Genomic DNA, 18,079 nt, shown 5'->3' with positions numbered 1-18,079 from the left:
TCGTAAAGCCAGTCCTGTAACCCTGTCTGTAGATGGCTCTGTACTTGAGCTTCAATCAAAATTGAAAAACCTTGGGGTTATATTCGATTCTGGCTTAACATTCGACCCACATGTACAGCATACTGTCAAAACATCTTTTTTTCACCTTAGAAATATCGCAAGACTACGCCCTATGCTATCATTAACTGTGGCTGAAAAGCTGATCAACATATTTGTATTCTCCCGAATTGACTACTGCAATGCTCTGCTCCCTGGGGTATCTAAATCTACTCTGAACAAGCTGCAGTATGTCCAAAATTCAGCAGCCCGAATCCTGACCAGGTCTAGTACAAGTGTTCACATTACTCCTATCCTGGAGTCCTTGCACTGGCTTCCGGTCAAATTCCGCGTAGACTTTAAAATCCTCATGCTCACCTACAAGGCTTTACATGGCTTGGCACCTCAATACCTGTCTGAACTTTTATCGCCCTATTCCCCACCTTGCAACCTCCGCTCTTCAAATTCTGCCCTCCTTACTGTCCCCCAAGCCCGTCTACATTGTATGGGTGACAGGGCCTTCTCCTGCTATGCCCCCAAGCTCTGGAACTCTTTGCCCAAGGATATCCAAGAGTCACCTTCTCTAAACCCCTTCAAATCCAGACTCAAAACCTTCTTCTTCAGAAAAGCCTTTACTTAACTGGTTCCATTCTTCACCCCTCTGCTCTTCTTAATACCATCTTCCACGGTCTCCTCTATTTTTATTGTTGTATTGTTGTAATTATAATTGTGTCCTGTCTTGTGAAATTTTCTTATTTATTGTTGTAGTCTTCCTATTTATTGTTATTGTCATCCTGTAAAGCGCTTTGAGAAGCCACCTTTAAAGGCGCTATATAAAATAAAGTTTATTATTATTATTATTATTATTATTATTATTATTACTGGACACACTGTATATACACACACACACCTGGAGTCCAGACTCTTACTGGACACACTGTATACACACACACACACACCTAGAGTCCAGACTCTTACTGGACACACTGTATACACACACACACCTAGAGTCCAGACTCTTACTGGACACACTGTATACACACACACACCTGGAGTCCAGACTCTTACTGGACACACTGTATACACACACACACACACACACACACACACACACACACACACACACACACACACACCTGGAGTCCAGACTCTTACTGGACACACTGTATATACACACACACACACACACACCTGGAGTCCAGACTCTTACTGGACACACTGTATACACACACACACACACCTGGAGTCCAGACTCTTACTGGACACACTGTATACACACACACCTGGAGTCCAGACTCTTACTGGACACACTGTACACATACACACACCTGGAGTCCAGACTCTTACTGGACACACTGTATACACACACACACCTGGAGTCCAGACTCTTACTGGACACACTGTATACACACACACACCTGGAGTCCAGACTCTTACTGGACACACTGTATACACACACACACACACACACACACACACACACACACACACACACACACCTGGAGTCCAGACTCTTACTGGACACACTGTATACACACACACCTGGAGTCCAGACTCTTACTGGAGACACTGTATACACACACACCTGGAGTCCAGACTCTTACTGGAGACACTGTATACACACACACACCTGGAGTCCAGACTCTTACTGGACACACTGTATACACACACACACCTGGAGTCCAGACTCTTACTGGACACACTGTATACACACACACCTGGAGTCCAGACTCTTACTGGACACACTGTATACACACACACACCTGGATTCCAGACTCTTATTGGACACACTGTATACACACACACACACACCTGGAGTCCAGACTCTTACTGGACACACTGTATACACACACACACACACACACCTGGAGTCCAGACTCTTACTGGACACACTGTATACACACACACACACACCTGGAGTCCAGACTCTTACTGGACACACTGTATACACACACACACCTGGAGTCCAGACTCTTACTGGACACACTGTATACACACACACACCTGGAGTCCAGACTCTTACTGGACACACTGTATACACACACACACCTGGAGTCCAGACTCTTACTGGACACACTGTATACACACACACACACACACCTGGAGTCCAGACTCTTACTGGACACACTGTATACACACACACACACCTGGAGTCCAGACTCTTACTGGACACACTGTATACACACACACACCTGGAGTCCAGACTCTTACTGGACACACTGTATACACACACACACCTGGAGTCCAGACACTACAGCACAGAGACACCGACTGACTGGACACTACAGCACAGGAACACTGACTGCAGTCCGTTACTAAGAGACCTGTGCAGAAGAAGACAGTGGCTTCACGCAGAGAGAGGGAGATGTGAGTGGGCGAGAGAGAGAGGCAGTGTGGGAGAGAGAGATTGTTCAGTTTTTCTCTGAAATGCACTTGAAAAACCATGAAGAAGCAGCTTATTGTAATTTGACGAAGCAAAGTGATTTGAAGAACATTTGGCCCCTCCAGCCTGTTTGGAAGATAGAAGCTCATCGATTTCCCCTAGCTGATTCTTAAACACATATCGGCTGGAGATACTGTAGAGACACTCAGTCCAGCTCCTCTGTAACTTCACATGAACACCCCTCCCCATCAGAGCAGGAGATACTGGAGAGACACTCAGTCCAGCTCCTCTGTAACTTCACATGAACACCCCTCCCCATCAGAGCTGGAGATACTGGAGAGACACTCAGTCCAGCTCCTCTGTAACTTCACATGAACACCCCTCCCCATCAGAGCTGGAGATACTGTAGAGACACTCAGTCCAGCTCCTCTGTAACTTCACATGAACACCCCTCCCCATCAGAGCAGGAGATACTGGAGAGACACTCAGTCCAGCTCCTCTGTAACTTCACATGAACACCCCTCCCCATCAGAGCTGGAGATACTGGAGAGACACTCAGTCCAGCTCCTCTGTAACTTCACATGAACACCCCTCCCCATCAGAGCTGGAGATACTGGAGAGACACTCAGTCCAGCTCCTCTGTAACTTCACATGAACACCCCTCCCCATCAGAGCAGGAGATACTGGAGAGACACTCAGTCCAGCTCCTCTGTAACTTCACATGAACACCCCTCCCCATCAGAGCTGGAGATACTGGAGAGACACTCAGTCCAGCTCCTCTGTAACTTCACATGAACACCCCTCCCCATCAGAGCTGGAGATACTGGAGAGACACTCAGTCCAGCTCCTCTGTAACTTCACATGAACACCCCTCCCCATCAGAGCAGGAGATACTGGAGAGACACTCAGTCCAGCTCCTCTGTAACTTCACATGAACACCCCTCCCCATCAGAGCTGGAGATACTGGAGAGACACTCAGTCCAGCTCCTCTGTAACTTCACATGAACACCCCTCCCCATCAGAGCTGGAGATACTGGAGAGACACTCAGTCCAGCTCCTCTGTAACTTCACATGAACACCCCTCCCCATCAGAGATCTGTGAAAAAGAGCTGTCTCTCTGGAGTGTGTGTGTGTGTGAGAGAGAGAGCCGTCTCTCTGGAGTGCGTGTGTGTGTTTGTGTGTGTGTGTGTGTGTTTGTGTGTGTGTGTGAGAGAGAGAGACGTCTCCCTGGGGTGCGTGTGTGTGTGTGAGAAAGAGAACCGTGTGTGTGTCAGTGTGTACAGTGTGTGTCACTGGGCGTGTGTGTACTGTGTGTCTGTGGGTGTGTTTGTGTCAGGGTGTTATAGTGTGTACAGTGTGTGTGTACTGTGTGTGTCAGTGTGACACTGAGTGTGTGTGTGCTGTGTGTGTCAGTGTGTCAGTGAGTAGAGTGTGTGTGCTCTGTTTGTCAGTGTGTGTTTATACTGTGTGTACTGTGTGTGTCAGTGGGTACTGTGTGTGTGTGTGTACTGGGTGTGTACTGTGTGTGTCAGTGGGTAGTGTGTGTGTGTACTGTGTGTGTACTGTGTGTGTCAGTGTGTCAGTGTGTCAGTGGGTCAGTGTGTGTGTGTGTACTGGGTGTGTACTGTGTGTGTCAGTGGATCAGTGTGTGTGTGTGTACTGGGTGTGTACTGTGTGTGTCAGTGGGTAGTGTGTGTGTGTGTACTGTGTGTGTACTGAGTGTGTCAGTGTGTCAGTTGGTAGGATGTGTGTGTGTGTACTGAGTGTGTCAGTGGGTAAGTGTGTCAGTGGGTAGTGTGTGTGTGTACTGTGTGTGTCAGTGGGTCAGTGTGTCAGTGGGTAGTGTGTGTGTGTGTGTGTACTGTGTGTGTCAGTGGGTCAGTGTGTCAGTGGGTAGTGTGTGTGTGTGTGTGCACACAGCATGTTCACTATGAACACGGCGGTGGGGGAGGGGAGTAGGGGGGTACACCACGCGTACACGCGCACACACGACACGCCGTCCACAGCCGCGACAAGCGGAGCCGGGCTGCACGCGTGTGCGTGTCCGTGTCCGCGCGTGTCTGAGGGTGTGCGTTCCGCGCTCGTGTCAGACAGAAATGGCGAAATCCGGCGCGGGCGCGGGGAGAGAACATGCGTGTCCCCCGTCACGCGTGTACACCCCGTCCAGCCGTGACTGCGCACTGACGTGCACGGTCCCCGCCAGGAGTCAAGCCCCCGACTCGCGCGAAAACCAACCATAACAAGACTGATGAAAATAACAATAATAATAATAACAATAATAATAAGAATAATAATGATAACGATAATGATGATGATGATGATGATGATGATGATCACCACAGTGATGAAGAGCAGTCTTTGTTCCTACCTGTCGGGCTGTCGCTCACGCGGGCGGCGCGCGGCCGACGGGGGCATCCTCTGCGCTCGCGCGTGAACCCCCAGATCTCAGCCGAGGCCCCTGTCCGGCGGGGGGGGGGGCTACCGCTCGGAGCAGAAGAGGGGGCTCCACGTACACGCGCACGCGCGCACACCCCCTCCCCCCCAAAAAAATAGGCAGAAAGAGAAGAGCGCGCACACGCACCCCCGCGAGCTGTGCGCTGCCTGTACCCCCGGGTTCCGCCCGCCGAACCCCGCTCTCCGGCTCGGTCCGGCTCGGCTCGGCTCGGGTCGTGGGAGCGCGGTGGAGTGGCGCCTGGCGTGGGTCCGTGGGTCCGCGGGTCCGCGCGGTGTCTCTGGCAGGATCCGGTTCGGGCGGAGAGGCTGCAGATCCGACAGCTGCTCGCTCGGGTCCGCTGGCGACAGCGCTCGCTCGCCCATTGGGCTCCGCCGCCGCCGTCGAGCGCCGCCATTGGCCGCCGGGCCCGCGGAGCGGCGGGGCGTCTGGCCAATCGCCGGCGAGCTTTATTCCCAGGCCGGGCCGGGGGCTGCGGCGGATTGGTCGGCCGCGGCGGCGGGGGGCGGGCGGAGGGGGAAAGGGGCGGTGCGATGGGTTAGATAATAGGCTCTTACACACACTCTCGGTGAGCGATGAGCTGAGGACTGAAAACAGCGCAACACAAACGCACAATGACTCAACGCTGCACACACACATACACACACACGGCCGTGGAGACGCATTCGCACGTGTGAGTCAAGAAATGGGGAAATTTCGCGCTGGAATATTCCTTGTAGAGGAGTATGTCTTTTGCTTATCCCCGGAATTCGCCTTTAGCAGGAGAGAGAGTGAAAAACACACGCAGCCGACACACACTCTTTCTACACACAATCAATACACTGCGCACAGTTCCTGCAGACACACGGATACGTGCGCGGACACACACCTGTCACACAGACGCGCTCGCTCAGGCGTGACTCTTCGCTCTTCCTGCTTTTATTAATTTTTTACTTGAAAAAAGACGGAAATTGATCTTTGACCAGTTGCTACGGCAACTAACCCATTAAAACTCTAGTAATTAAAAAATACAACAAAAAAAAAAACACTCCAGAGATCTAGATTCTGACAAGGAGCAGAGCGGCTTCTCTAACGAGCTTAATTACAGCTAATTCAGCTCTCATTTGTAATTAATACCAATTCACATCCAGGCCCATGTATGGAATGTGGTTGAGTTGTGTTGATCTGCTCCTCTCAGCACATAAAGCATGAAACAGTATGAGTCCAACCAGATCTGTCCTTCAGTATAGATTGGAAACACAGTATGACCCTTTCTCACTGACACAGCCCAGTCACGGGGCTCTAGACTCTTCTAGTCCCTGTGGACACACTGACACAGCCCAGACACAGGCTCTAGACTCTTCTAGTCCCCGTGGACACACTGACACAGCCCAGTCACAGGGCTCTAGACTCTTCTAGTCCCTGTGGACACACTGACACAGCCCAGTCACAGGGCTCTAGACTCTTCTAGTCCCTGTGGACACACTGACACAGGCTCTAGACTCTTCTAGTCCCTGTGGACACACTGACACAGCCCAGTCACAGGGCTCTAGACTCTTCTAGTCCCTGTGGACACACTGACACAGCCCAGTCACAGGGCTCTAGACTCTTCTAGTCCCTGTGGACACACTGACACAGCCCAGTCACAGGGCTCTAGACTCTTCTAGTCCCTGTGGACATACTCACACGGCCCAGTCACAGGGCTCTAGACTCTTCTAGTCCCTGTGGACACACTGATACAGCCCAGACACAGGGCTCTAGACTCTTCCAGTCCCTGTGGACACACTGATACAGCCCAGTCACAGGGCTCTAGACTCTTCCAGTCCCTGTGGACACTGACACAGCCCAGACACAGGGCTCTAGACTCTTCCAGTCCCTGTGGACACACTGACACAGCCCAGACACAGGGGTCTAGACTCTTCCAGTCCCTGTGGACACACTGATACAGCCCAGACACAGGGCTCTAGACTCTTCCAGTCCCTGTGGACACTGACAGCTCAGACACAGGGCTCTAGACTCTTCCAGTCCCTGTGGACACACTGACACAGCCCAGTCACAGGGCTCTAGACTCTTCTAGTCCCTGTGGATGTTGTAAATATATACACTTTAGCACAAGACACGAAAAAGAGACTCTTAAGACTACATTTTATAAAGCATAGGCAAGAAATAACAGACCCAAATCTTAAAACAGAACCAATTTTTAAAACATTTTTATTTTTCTCATTTTTTTCCGGTTTTTATTTTGTTAAATTAAATAACTTATCAAAGGCGTCTCCCCAGACTGCGAGGTGTTCGGTTTTGTGTTTTTGTTTTGCAGTTTGAAAAAAAAAAGTCAGGGATTAAAAAAAACATCTTAGAAAAGTAGGGAGAAAAAAGACATTTCAAAAAATCCGGGGATCCTGTGATTGCACCCCACTCCCAGCTGCCCCCTGACCTCCTGACCCTTGACCCCTGCCCTCACAGGCCACCAAGACATGGCAATAAACCTGTAAATTCGAGGCGCATCCAACCAGCACGAAGCCTGCAGGGTCTCCCGTCCCCCCTTCAGTCTCTGTCCGCAGTGCGTGGCCCCCTCTTTCTCCAGCGCCCCCCCGTGCACCCCCAAAACGCTGCCCCCCCCCACCTGCGCTGCGCCCACAGACACGCCAGCGCAGATACTCCCACACTACGGGTCAAGGGTCCCGCACGGTCACCCCACTTCGAGAGAGACCCCGCACGGTCGCCCCACTTCGAGAGAGAGCGAGAGGGGGGGTCTCCCCCCCCAGGCAGGAGGCTCGGTGGGGGTCAGGAGGGTTGGGGGCGCAGAGAGAGGATGGGGGGGAGTGGGGTTCTGTCCACACTGCTCATGGCCCGTTTCCCCGAGGGAGGGGGGGAGCATGACCCCCAGGGGCCGGGGGGGGGGCGCCCCTAGAGGCGCCTGAGCGCCCGCTTCTTATCGGTCTTCTTCTTGCCCGCCGCACCCCCTCCTCCTCCTCCGCCGCCGCCGCTGGAGCCCGGCCCCGGGTTCGAGGCCGCCGCCCCGCCCGCCGCCGCCGCCCGCTTGCTGGCGGGGTCCCCCGCGTGCTTCTTGGGCTGGGGGCCCTCGCCGGCGTCCGGCCCCGCGCCCATGGCGTGGATCTCGGTCATGAGCCGCGCGCGGGAGGCGTACTCGCTGTAGTCCTCCAGCAGGAGGCGCCCCGCCTCCTCGTTCAGGGCCGACTCGGGGTTCGGGTGGATGAGCAGGCACTTGATTGTCTGCGAGAGAGGGGGGACAGTGGGGGACAGGGGGTTAGCACACTGCCGACGGGGAGGCTCTGGAGGCGAGAGGAGCCGCAGGGCACCGCAGCCCCAGTTCCCAGTGCAGCCCAGCGCCGGAGACTCAGCACGAGCTGAAGCAGCTCTGTTCCACTGTGAACAAGCAGGCGTGTGAATCAGCTCTTTCAGCCCAGCAGGAAGACGGCTCTCCTCTTCCAGACGCTCCTACCCACAAACACGACTGACCTGTCAGCGCTGCTGCAGATCACACTGTGGGACAGACCTGCTGCACAAGCTGGACGATTCACTCTGCATCACAGCACATCAGGCAGCACGAGGACTAGTGAGCAGGAAGGGCCGCATCGCGTCACAGTTCTCACAAGCTCTGGGCCACAGGGCCTCTTACAGCCCTCTCGCAACGCTCACGGCTTTGTGCTCAGTTCCAAATTCGTCTTTGTGGAATTTATATTGAATATTAAACAGCAGTCTTCAAAATAATTGAGGAATACTGATGATATCAAGCAGTATATTTAAAAATGAAACAGTATCTATAATCCCCCTCTATGAATTGGCTATATTACTCTCTGCTCTCCTCCCCACTGAGAGCTGGTGTGTGGGGAGCGTTCTGGTGCACTATGGCTGCCGTCGCATCATCCAGGTGGGGCTGCACACTGGGGGTGGTGGAGGGGATCCCCATTACCTGTAAAGAGCTCTGAGTGGAGTGTCCAGAAAAGCGCTATATAAGTGTAAGCAATTATTATTATTATTATTATTATCATCTAGAATAGTATTAAAATATGTCTCGGCGTGCGCGGGCGTGCCTCTCCACTTCCTCAGGACAGCGCGTGAGCACAAGAGCGCCGCTCGGAACCTTCCCCGAGCCCTCCCGGACCTCACCAGCAGCACGTGTCTCAGCCCCAGCTCGGCCCGCCAGTCCCTCTTCAGCACGTTGACGCAGATCTCGCCCTTGTGCCCCACGTTGGGGTGGAAGATCTTGGTCAGGAAGTAGCCCTTGGGCGGCGCCGCAGGGAAGTCCTTCCCCAGGACCAGGCGCATGTGGAACAGGCCGCCCGCGAACGGGGTTCCCTCTGGGGGCAGAGAGGGGTCAGGGGTCAGCACAAGCACCGCCTGCAGGGGGGCGGTCCAGCCCGCCTGCTCACTGGACACGGGTCAGTGCGCCAGGGGCTGGGGACACTGGTCAGTCTGGGTCAGTGGTCAGTGCGCCAGGGGCTGGGGACACTGGTCAGTCTGGGTCAGTGGTCAGTGTGCCAGGGGCTGGGGACACTGGTCAGTCTGGGTCAGTGCGCCTGGAGCTGGGGCTGGGGACACTGGTCAGTCTGGGTCAGTGCGCCTGGAGCTGGGGCTGGGGACACTGGTCAGTCTGGGTCAGTGGTCAGTGCACCAGGGGCTGGGGACACTGGTCAGTCTGGGTCAGTGGTCAGTGCACCAGGGGCTGGGGACACTGGTCAGTCTGGGTCAGTGGTCAGTGTGCCAGGGGCTGGGGACACTGGTCAGTCTGGGTCAGTGCGCCAGGGGCTGGGGACACTGGTCAGTCTGGGTCAGTGGTCAGTGCGCCAGGGGCTGGGGACACTGGTCAGTCTGGGTCAGTGCGCCAGGGGGTGGGGACACTGGTCAGTCTGGGTCAGTGCGCCAGGGGGTGGGGACACTGGTCAGTCTGGGTCAGTGGTCAGTGCGCCAGGGGCTGGGGACACTGGTCAGTCTGGGTCAGTGGTCAGTGCGCCAGGGGCTGGGGACACTGGTCAGTCTGGGTCAGTGTGCCTGGAGCTGGGGCTGGGGTCAGTGGTCAGTGTGCCAGGGGCTGGGGTCAGTGGTCAGTGGTCAGTGTACCTGGCCCCTCGATGGCAGTGTGCAGCTCCGTGATGTCTTCCTCGCTGGGGTAGATCTTGATGCCCTCTGGCGGGTCAGCAGCCAGCGCGCTGACCTCCTTGTAAACCAGCCGCAGGACCTGGGGGGGCAGGTTCTCCACATTGGAGTTCTGGACAAGAGAGAGGGGATCACGTCACACACCGCTGGCCACAGCCACGCCTGACCGGACACCGCTGGCCACGGCCACGCCTGACCGGACACCGCTGGCCACGGCCACGCCTGACCGGACACCGCTGGCCACGGCCACGCCTGACCGGACACCGCTGGCCACGCCTGACCGGACACCGCTGGCCACGGCCACGCCTGACCGGACACCGCTGGCCACGGCCACGCCTGACCGGACACCGCTGGCCACGGCCACGCCTGACCGCACACCGCTGGCCACGGCCACGCCTGACCGCACACCGCTGGCCACGGCCACTGCTGGCCACTCAGGCTGGAGGAGCTGTGTCTCTTCAGTCTTGAACACTACAAGAGGACCTGATACAAGTACCCAGCAGGGGGAGCCTGGCCAGGACCTGCAGGGAGACTCCTGGGACAGAGGCGTCAGTGGGGCCAGCAGGGGGCGCTCACCCAGTACAGTGACGGGGACACTAGACTGGAAACAGGCGCCGTCCTTCGGATGAGACGTCAAACCGATGTCCTGACTCTCTGTGGTCATGAACAATCCCAGGGCGTCTCTCGAGAGGAGTAGGGGTGTTACCCCAGTGTCCTGGCCAAATTTCCCCCTGGTCTTTACCAGTCATGGCCTCCTAATAACCCCCCTCTCTGAACTGGCCTCATCACTCTGCTCTCCTCCCCACTGAGAGCTGGAGTGTGGGAGCGGACTGGAGATCGTGCAGGTGGGGTACACCCTGCTGGTGGTGGAGGGGAGCTCTGAGTGGAGTGTCCAGAACAGGGCTACATCAGTGTAATTATTATTATCATTAAACTCCTCGAGGGCGGGAGCAGAGTCTTCCGAGTGACACGAGTGGAAACTGTGCGGAAAAGCGTTTAAAACCGAGAGCACGAGGTGCTTCTGTACCCCGAGGGTGGTGGGAGGAGGGAACAAGCTAACCAGGATTCGCTGGTTTCCTTCCGGCAACAGCGGGATGAGAAACCGGGATCAATCACCTACTAGCGACCGGGCGGGCCGGGCCGGGCCGGGCCGCTGCGAGGCGGAAGCCCAGCGCGACACATGCCGCGATCTACGGCAGCGGTGTGCGCCTGCTCCAGTCCCGGGCCGCAGCCGAGCGGAACCGGACCAGGAGGGCAGAGACCCCGGGGAGACGCGCGGAACCGGGCCCGGGACCCGCAGGCGGCGCACACTCGCCTGATCACCGTGCCTTCTCGCAGAAGGGTACTTTTTACTCCAGCAACAGCTCGCTGGAGGGAGGCGAGCGGTACCGCCCGGCCGCGGGTCCAGACCCGGCGGCTCCGTGGACTTTCTAGCCAGCGGTTAGGGCTCCGGGGCCGAACCTTGTGCCGAACAGCGTGTTTGTACTGACCGAGGCGATTTAAAGAGGGAGAGAGGCGCAGCGCTCACTCACCATGTCTGGGTCCGGTCCGGTACCGCTGGGGTCGGGGCGCTTCTGGAGAGCGAGAGGAGAGGGGAGGGGGGCAGAGAGAGATCTCGGCCAGGACAGCTCTTTTTAAAGTTCAGCCCCCTCGGCGAGAGAGGGACAGGATCTCCGGCGAGAAAAAAAAAAATGATAATAAAAAAAATTCTAAATATATTTCCAGGTTTGTTTTATAATTTCACCTCCCGCTCGTCAACAAGGACCCGCGGCCCACCTTATTTAAGCGCCTCCTCGACTCCGGGCCCCGATTCCGACGCTCCTGCTGCAAATATATTTATAAAATTATTTATTATATTTTTAATACCCTCCCTGGACGGATGCTGCGCCGAATTCTCTTTCCGACGGGCGGACGCACAGGAACACAAATACAAAAAAAACAGTAAAAATCCCGCCCGCCCAGCCAATCGGAAAACGAGGAGCGCCTGACGTCACTTCCACCCGCAACGCTCTGAGCCAATCGCCCGCCGGAGGCCGCTCCCCGTCATGCCACCCGGCAACCGTCTCGACCAATGCCAGTCGAGCGAGTGGAAAATGCTTTACTCTGATTGGTCCGTTTGAATAATTAGTGCCTACCCCTCTTTCTCCGGGGAGGGGGGCGACACCGCCCACTGGGTAAACGGCGTACTTGATTGACGGCAATGAAAGCAAATCAAGATGGGGAGCGTCGGGAGTGACATTAGTTTGATCCAATAAGAGAAGAATTAGGTACGCCGTACGCCGTGATTGGCTCGGCGTCTGTTTGAGTGCCGGGACGTAGGGGGCGGAAGTTTGCTAAGTGACGACATTCCTGTTAGAGCGCTGCTGGTCTTCAGCCATGGCTGTTATGCTTTACGGTTTTAGGAGCTAAATGTGTTCATTTATGGTTGTTTTTTTGTGTGGAAATGTTCATTTTTGCCACATAGTTTGTCTCTGCTAAAGCCGAGGCACGGAGGAGGGTATTAAAATGGACGTAAGTCCGCACCTGGGCGGCAGACGTCTGCTCATAAACCTACGATGAATATTAAAACGTGGTTGCTGTCAAAATGTCCACCTTCTTAGTTTTTTATAATTGCTGCTTGGAAGCCCGAGGATTCGTGAAAACCTACTTTTTATTATAGAAAATGCACCTCTATTTGATTTAGCTGCGCCTATCGGTGGTGGTGGTGGAGGGGATCCCCATTACCTGTAAAGCGCTTTGAGTGGAGTGTCCAGAAAAGCGCTATATAAGTGTAAGCAATTATTATTATTATTATTATTAATATTATTATTATCGCGGGTCTCCAGAGCTCTGAGCAGGTTTAGTTCAGTTCCGGACAAACGTGACCGGTTTGCTATTTTCTTATATATATGGTTTCTGTCATCTGACCGCCATAAAGCTTGGTAACATTTGAAGACATGGAGTTAACGATAAGTAGTTTAATTGAATGTTAGGTGGTTTATTCAGATTTTGTTCATCTGTAATGTCCCCGGTCAGATCTGGGCGACCGTAGGAAATGACTGGGTGAGACGATAATAAAGATGCAGAATTCACACACACGGGGCTGTGCGTTTTATCTTAGAACCTGATTGAATTTGTGATGTTTGCCAAGCAAATGGTCACTCGAACATACTTTCTTATACTCTGTCTTTGTAGATGAAATCGTTTGGTCGGTTTTGATCCGGAAACACAGCAGGTGTGATTATGTGGCACCACTGCAACATTTAAAATGGTTTCCAAACGAGTATCTTGGCTAAACTTTAACACACCAGTCTGTGATAAGCACTCTACCGTGTATTTCTCTGGTCTATACTGTAGTCAGAATAACACGTTAATTGGGCTCATTTTATCTCAAAAACGAGTGGTCTAACTTCAGGTAAATGAGATCTCTGTACCATAATGACTAGGAATGAAGTTCGTTAAAAGGTGTAACAACATTAGGTGGTAGAATACGGTTCAGAATTGCTTTATGAACAATTATAACAGGCTGCCCAATTTTGGGCGTTAACATCATAAATAGGAATCTGTGTTTTACACAGCCCGAGGGTAGTAGTGATCCCAGTTCAGGGTCCGGTGTCCCCAATCCCCTGCTGAGTATCGGGGATCCCCGCCTTCCCCAGCCCCTGCTGTGAACCCCGGAGCCCAGCAGTGCCCAGAACTGAGCCCCGGAGCCCAGCTGTGTCCAGAACTGAGCCCCAGAGCCCAGCAGTTCCCAGAACTCTCTCAGAGCCCAGCAGTACACAGAACTGAGCCCCAGAGCCCAGCAGTGCCCAGAACTGAGCCCCTGAGCCCAGCAGTGCCCAGAACTCTCTCAGAGCCCAGCAGTGCCCGGAACTGAGCCCCAGAGCCCAGCAGTGTTCAGAACTGAGCCCCTGAGCCCAGCAGTGCCCAGAACTGAGCCCCAGATCCCAGCAGTGCCCAGAACTCTCTCAGAGCCCAGCAGTACACAGAACTGAGCCCCAGAGCCCAGCAGTTCCCAGAACTCTCTCAGAGCCCAGCAGTACACAGAACTGAGCCCCAGAGCCCAGCAGTGCCCAGAACTGAGCCCCAGATCCCAGCAGTTCCCAGAACTCTCTCAGAGCCCAGCAGTACACAGAACTGAGCCCCAGAGCCCAGCAGTGCCAAGAACTGAGCCCCTGAGCCCAGCAGTGCCCAGAACTCTCTCAGAGCCCAGCAGTGCCTGGAACTTAGCCCCAGAGCCCAGCAGTGTTCAGAACTGAGCCCCTGAGCCCAGCAGTGCCCAGAACTGAGCCCCAGATCCCAGCAGTGCCCAGAACTCTCTCAGAGCCCAGCAGTGCCCGGAACTGAGCCCCAGAGCCCAGCAGTGTTCAGAACTGAGCCCCAGAGCCCAGTTGTGCCCAGAACTGAGCCCCTGAGCCCAGCAGTGCCCAGAACTCTCTCAGAGCCCAGCAGTGCCCAGAACTGAGCCCCGGAGCCCAGCAGTGCCCAGAACTGAGCCTCAGAGCCCAACTGTGTCCAGAACTCTCTCAGTGACCAGCAGTGCCCAGAACTGAGCCCCTGAGCCCAGTTGTGTCCAGAACTGAGCCCTGGAGCCCAGCTGTGCCCAGAACTGAGCCTCAGAGCCCAGCTGTACCAAGAACTGAGCCCCAGAGCCCAGCAGTGCCCAGAACTGAGCCCCGGAGCCCAGCTGTGTCCAGAACTGAGCCCCGGATCCCAGCTGTGCCCAGAACTGAGCCCCGGAGCCCAGCAGTGCCCAGAACTGAGCCCCTGAGCCCAGCTGTGTCCAGAACTGAGTCCTAGAGCCCAGTGCTCTCCTCCAGTTTCCCTGCGATGCCGGCTGCGCTCGGGGGAGTGGTATCCTGTTACAGCAGGACTGGGGTGTGTGGAGCAGGGTAGGGGTCCGCTGTCCCCTTGCTGCTTTCTTTGCGCAATGAGTGGCGGGGGTGTGGAACGCACTGCCCAGCGCTGTCGTCGAAGCTCTTTCACTGGTATCCTCTGGGAAGCAGCAGGATGGGAGTCCTGGGAGTGTGGGAAAATGCAGTATCCCCCCCCCGTCTGCGGCCCGGCGGCACCTTTCCCTATAATCTGCCGGCGAGGGCGAAGCCGAGTTCAACTCAGGATTCAGCGCCTCGACACTCGGAGGGGTCGTGTCAGCCCGGCGCCACTAGACGGCGCTGTTTCCCCGCGCACGCCGTGTCCGCAAGCCCAGCTCGGAAGGACTGTATCGGACCGGGTCCCCTTCTGAGACACAGACTGTGTGGGAGAGACAGGAGAGACACAGGCTGTGTGAGAGAGACAGACTGTGTGAGAGAGACAGGAGAGACACAGGCTGTGTGAGAGAGACAGGAGAGACACAGACTGTGTGAGAGAGACAGGAGAGACACAGGCTGTGTGAGAGAGACAGACTGTGTGAGAGAGACAGGAGAGACACAGGCTGTGTGAGAGAGACAGGAGAGACAGGCTGTGTGAGAGAGACAGGAGAGACACAGACTGTGTGAGAGAGACAGACTGTGTGAGAGAGACAGGAGAGACAGGCTGTGTGAGAGAGACAGGAGAGACACAGACTGTGTGAGAGAGACAGACTGTGTGGGAGAGACAGACTGTGTGAGAGAGACAGGAGAGACACAGGCTGTGTGGGAGAGACAGGAGAGACACAGGCTGTGTGAGAGAGACAGGAGAGACAGGCTGTGTGAGAGAGACAGGAGAGACACAGACTGTGTGAGAGAGACAGACTGTGTGAGAGAGACAGGAGAGACACAGGCTGTGTGAGAGAGACAGGAGAGACAGGCTGTGTGAGAGAGACAGGAGAGACACAGACTGTGTGAGAGAGACAGACTGTGTGAGAGAGACAGGAGAGACACAGACTGTGTGAGAGAGACAGACTGTGTGGGAGAGACAGACTGTGTGAGAGAGACAGGAGAGACACAGGCTGTGTGGGAGAGACAGGAGAGACAGGCTGTGTGAGAGAGACAGGAGAGACACAGGCTGTGTGAGAGAGACAGGAGAGACAGGCTGTGTGAGAGAGACAGGAGAGACACAGACTGTGTGAGAGAGACAGACTGTGTGAGAGAGACAGGAGAGACACAGGCTGTGTGAGAGACAGGAGAGACAGACTGTGTGAGAGAGACAGACTGTGTGAGAGAGACAGGAGAGACACAGACTGTGTGAGAGAGACAGACTGTGTGGGAGAGACAGACTGTGTGAGAGAGACAGGAGAGACAGGCTGTGTGGGAGAGACAGGAGAGACAGACTGTGTGAGAGAGACAGGAGAGAGACAGGCTGTGTGAGAGAGACAGACTGTGTAGGAGAGACAGGAGAGACAGGCTGTGTGAGAGAGACAGGAGAGACAGGCTGTGTGGGAGAGACAGGAGAGACACAGACTGTGTGAGAGAGACAGGAGAGACAGGCTGCGTGGGAGAGACAGGAGAGACACAGACTGTGTGAGAGACACAGACGTGAGAGAGACAGGAGAGACAGGCTGTGTGAGAGAGACAGGAGAGACACAGACTGTGTGAGAGAGACAGGCTGTGTGAGAGAGACAGACTGTGTAGGAGAGACAGGAGAGACAGGCTGTGTGAGAGAGACAGGAGAGACACAGACTGTGTGAGAGAGACAGGCTGTGTGAGAGAGACAGACTGTGTAGGAGAGACAGGCTGTGTGAGAGAGACAGGAGAGACAGGCTGTGTGAGAGAGCTAGGCTGTGTGGGAGAGACAGGAGAGACAGGCTGTGTCTGGGAGATGCACTGTGGGGGGGACAGATGACCACAGAGGGAGAGGAACAGGTGATGAGCTGTACAGAGGGTTTCCTCGGTGTGGGAATGCTGGTGACATCATCCTGCTCTCCAGTGAAGTCCAGTGGAGTCAGCAGTGAGACACACTGACAGACACACACCTCTATTTCTCTCTGTCTCTACGTTTCTCATTCACACTCAGACAGCTTTGTTGGCATGAACAGTAGATTACAGTGCTGCCAAAGCAGATGCAATCAATGTAACGTCTACGTACATTTATAATACAAAGACATCATGGGACGCTGACATACAGCGTAAAGAGCATTATTGAGAGACAGTCGTTCAGTTGTTGGAGTGGTAACTGTTTACCTGAGATCTTCCTTCTGGAAAACCAAGACTCTTGTTTTGTTCAGATGGGCTGGCAGTGCCCAGGTCTGACAGTCCTGCTCCAGCAGTGCCAGGTTCTGCTGCAGCCCCTGTTCTGTGGGCGACAGCAGGACCAGGTCATCTGCGTAGAGCAGGAACTTGATTTCTGTGGCGTGTAGTGTGAGACCAGGAGCTGCAGACTGCTCCAACACTCCTGCTAATTCGTTGATATAGATATTGAATAGTGAATAGTGTTGGGCTCAGGCTGCAGCCCTGTCTCACCCCACGGCCTTGGGTGAAGAATTTAGTCCTTTTGTTTCCGATTTTCACTGCACACTTGTTCTGTGAGTACATCGGCCTCTCTGTGTCCGTCTGTCCAGGCTCCCTGCTGCACGCTGATAATCACTTCCTCTCCCAGTCTGTGTGCTGATCCAGCACAGACTCTCCTGTCAGTCAAACTGACCAACAGGTGTCGCCTGTCTTCCCCTGCAGACAAACTAATCCACACAGCCACACACACACTCAAACTCACACACACTGACACACACACACTCTTAAACTCACACACACACTGACACGCACAATCTCAAACTCACACACACTGATACACACACATTCTCAAACTCACACACACAATCTCAAACTCACACACACTGACACACACACAATCTCAAACTCACACACACTGATACATTCTCAAACTCACACACACTGACACACACACACTCTTAAACTCACACACACACTGACACACACAATCTCAAACTCACACACACTGATACATTCTCAAACTCACACACACTGACACACACACACTCTTAAACTCACACACACACTGACACACACAATCTCAAACTCACACGCACTGATACAAACATTCTCAAACTTACACAAGCTGACACACACACCCTCAGACTCACACACACACAATCTCAAACTCACACACACTGATACAAACATTCTCAAACTTACACACGCTGACACACACCCTCAGACTCACACACACACAATCTCAAACACACACACTGATACAAA

At 54.4% G+C, this 18,079-nt stretch overlaps 2 protein-coding genes across 4 annotated transcripts in view; one reads left to right on the top strand and one right to left on the bottom strand.

Moving 5' to 3' along the window:
• The window catches only part of LOC138224561 (uncharacterized), a 277,799-nt gene that overhangs the window by 213,117 nt on the left and 46,603 nt on the right, over positions 1-18,079 (top strand). The window lies entirely within an intron of this gene.
• ube2s (ubiquitin-conjugating enzyme E2S) lies at positions 7,045-11,891 on the bottom strand. Of its 2 annotated transcripts, XM_069182881.1 has the most exons (5): positions 11,745-11,891; positions 11,501-11,639; positions 9,933-10,080; positions 8,982-9,172; positions 7,045-8,084 (listed from the first exon to the last, which is right to left on the bottom strand). In XM_069182881.1, the coding sequence occupies exons 2-5, from the start codon at positions 11,501-11,503 to the stop codon at positions 7,758-7,760; spliced, it is 669 nt and encodes a 222-aa protein (XP_069038982.1). In that variant the 5' UTR covers positions 11,504-11,639; positions 11,745-11,891; the 3' UTR covers positions 7,045-7,757. The 2 variants fall into 2 exon arrangements, with proteins under 2 accessions (XP_069038982.1, XP_069038981.1); XM_069182880.1 differs by having other exon boundaries at positions 11,501-11,891.

Source organism: Lepisosteus oculatus, chromosome 23 (genome assembly GCF_040954835.1).
Source record: "Lepisosteus oculatus isolate fLepOcu1 chromosome 23, fLepOcu1.hap2, whole genome shotgun sequence".
NCBI classification, from domain to species: domain Eukaryota; kingdom Metazoa; phylum Chordata; class Actinopteri; order Semionotiformes; family Lepisosteidae; genus Lepisosteus; species Lepisosteus oculatus.
Note: the sequence above shows the minus strand (reverse complement) of the source record. Positions and strands in the feature narration are given on the sequence as shown.

What these genes read in the sequence shown, in the direction of transcription:
- ube2s (XM_069182880.1), bottom strand. An exon ending in CACTGCCATCGAGGGGCCAG is followed by an intron (nt 9,173 to 9,932) that starts GTACACTGACCA and finishes CTCTGCCCCCAG; the next exon opens with AGGGAACCCCGTTCGCGGGC. An exon ending in GGCTGAGACACGTGCTGCTG is followed by an intron (nt 8,085 to 8,981) that starts GTGAGGTCCGGG and finishes CCTCTCTCGCAG; the next exon opens with ACAATCAAGTGCCTGCTCAT.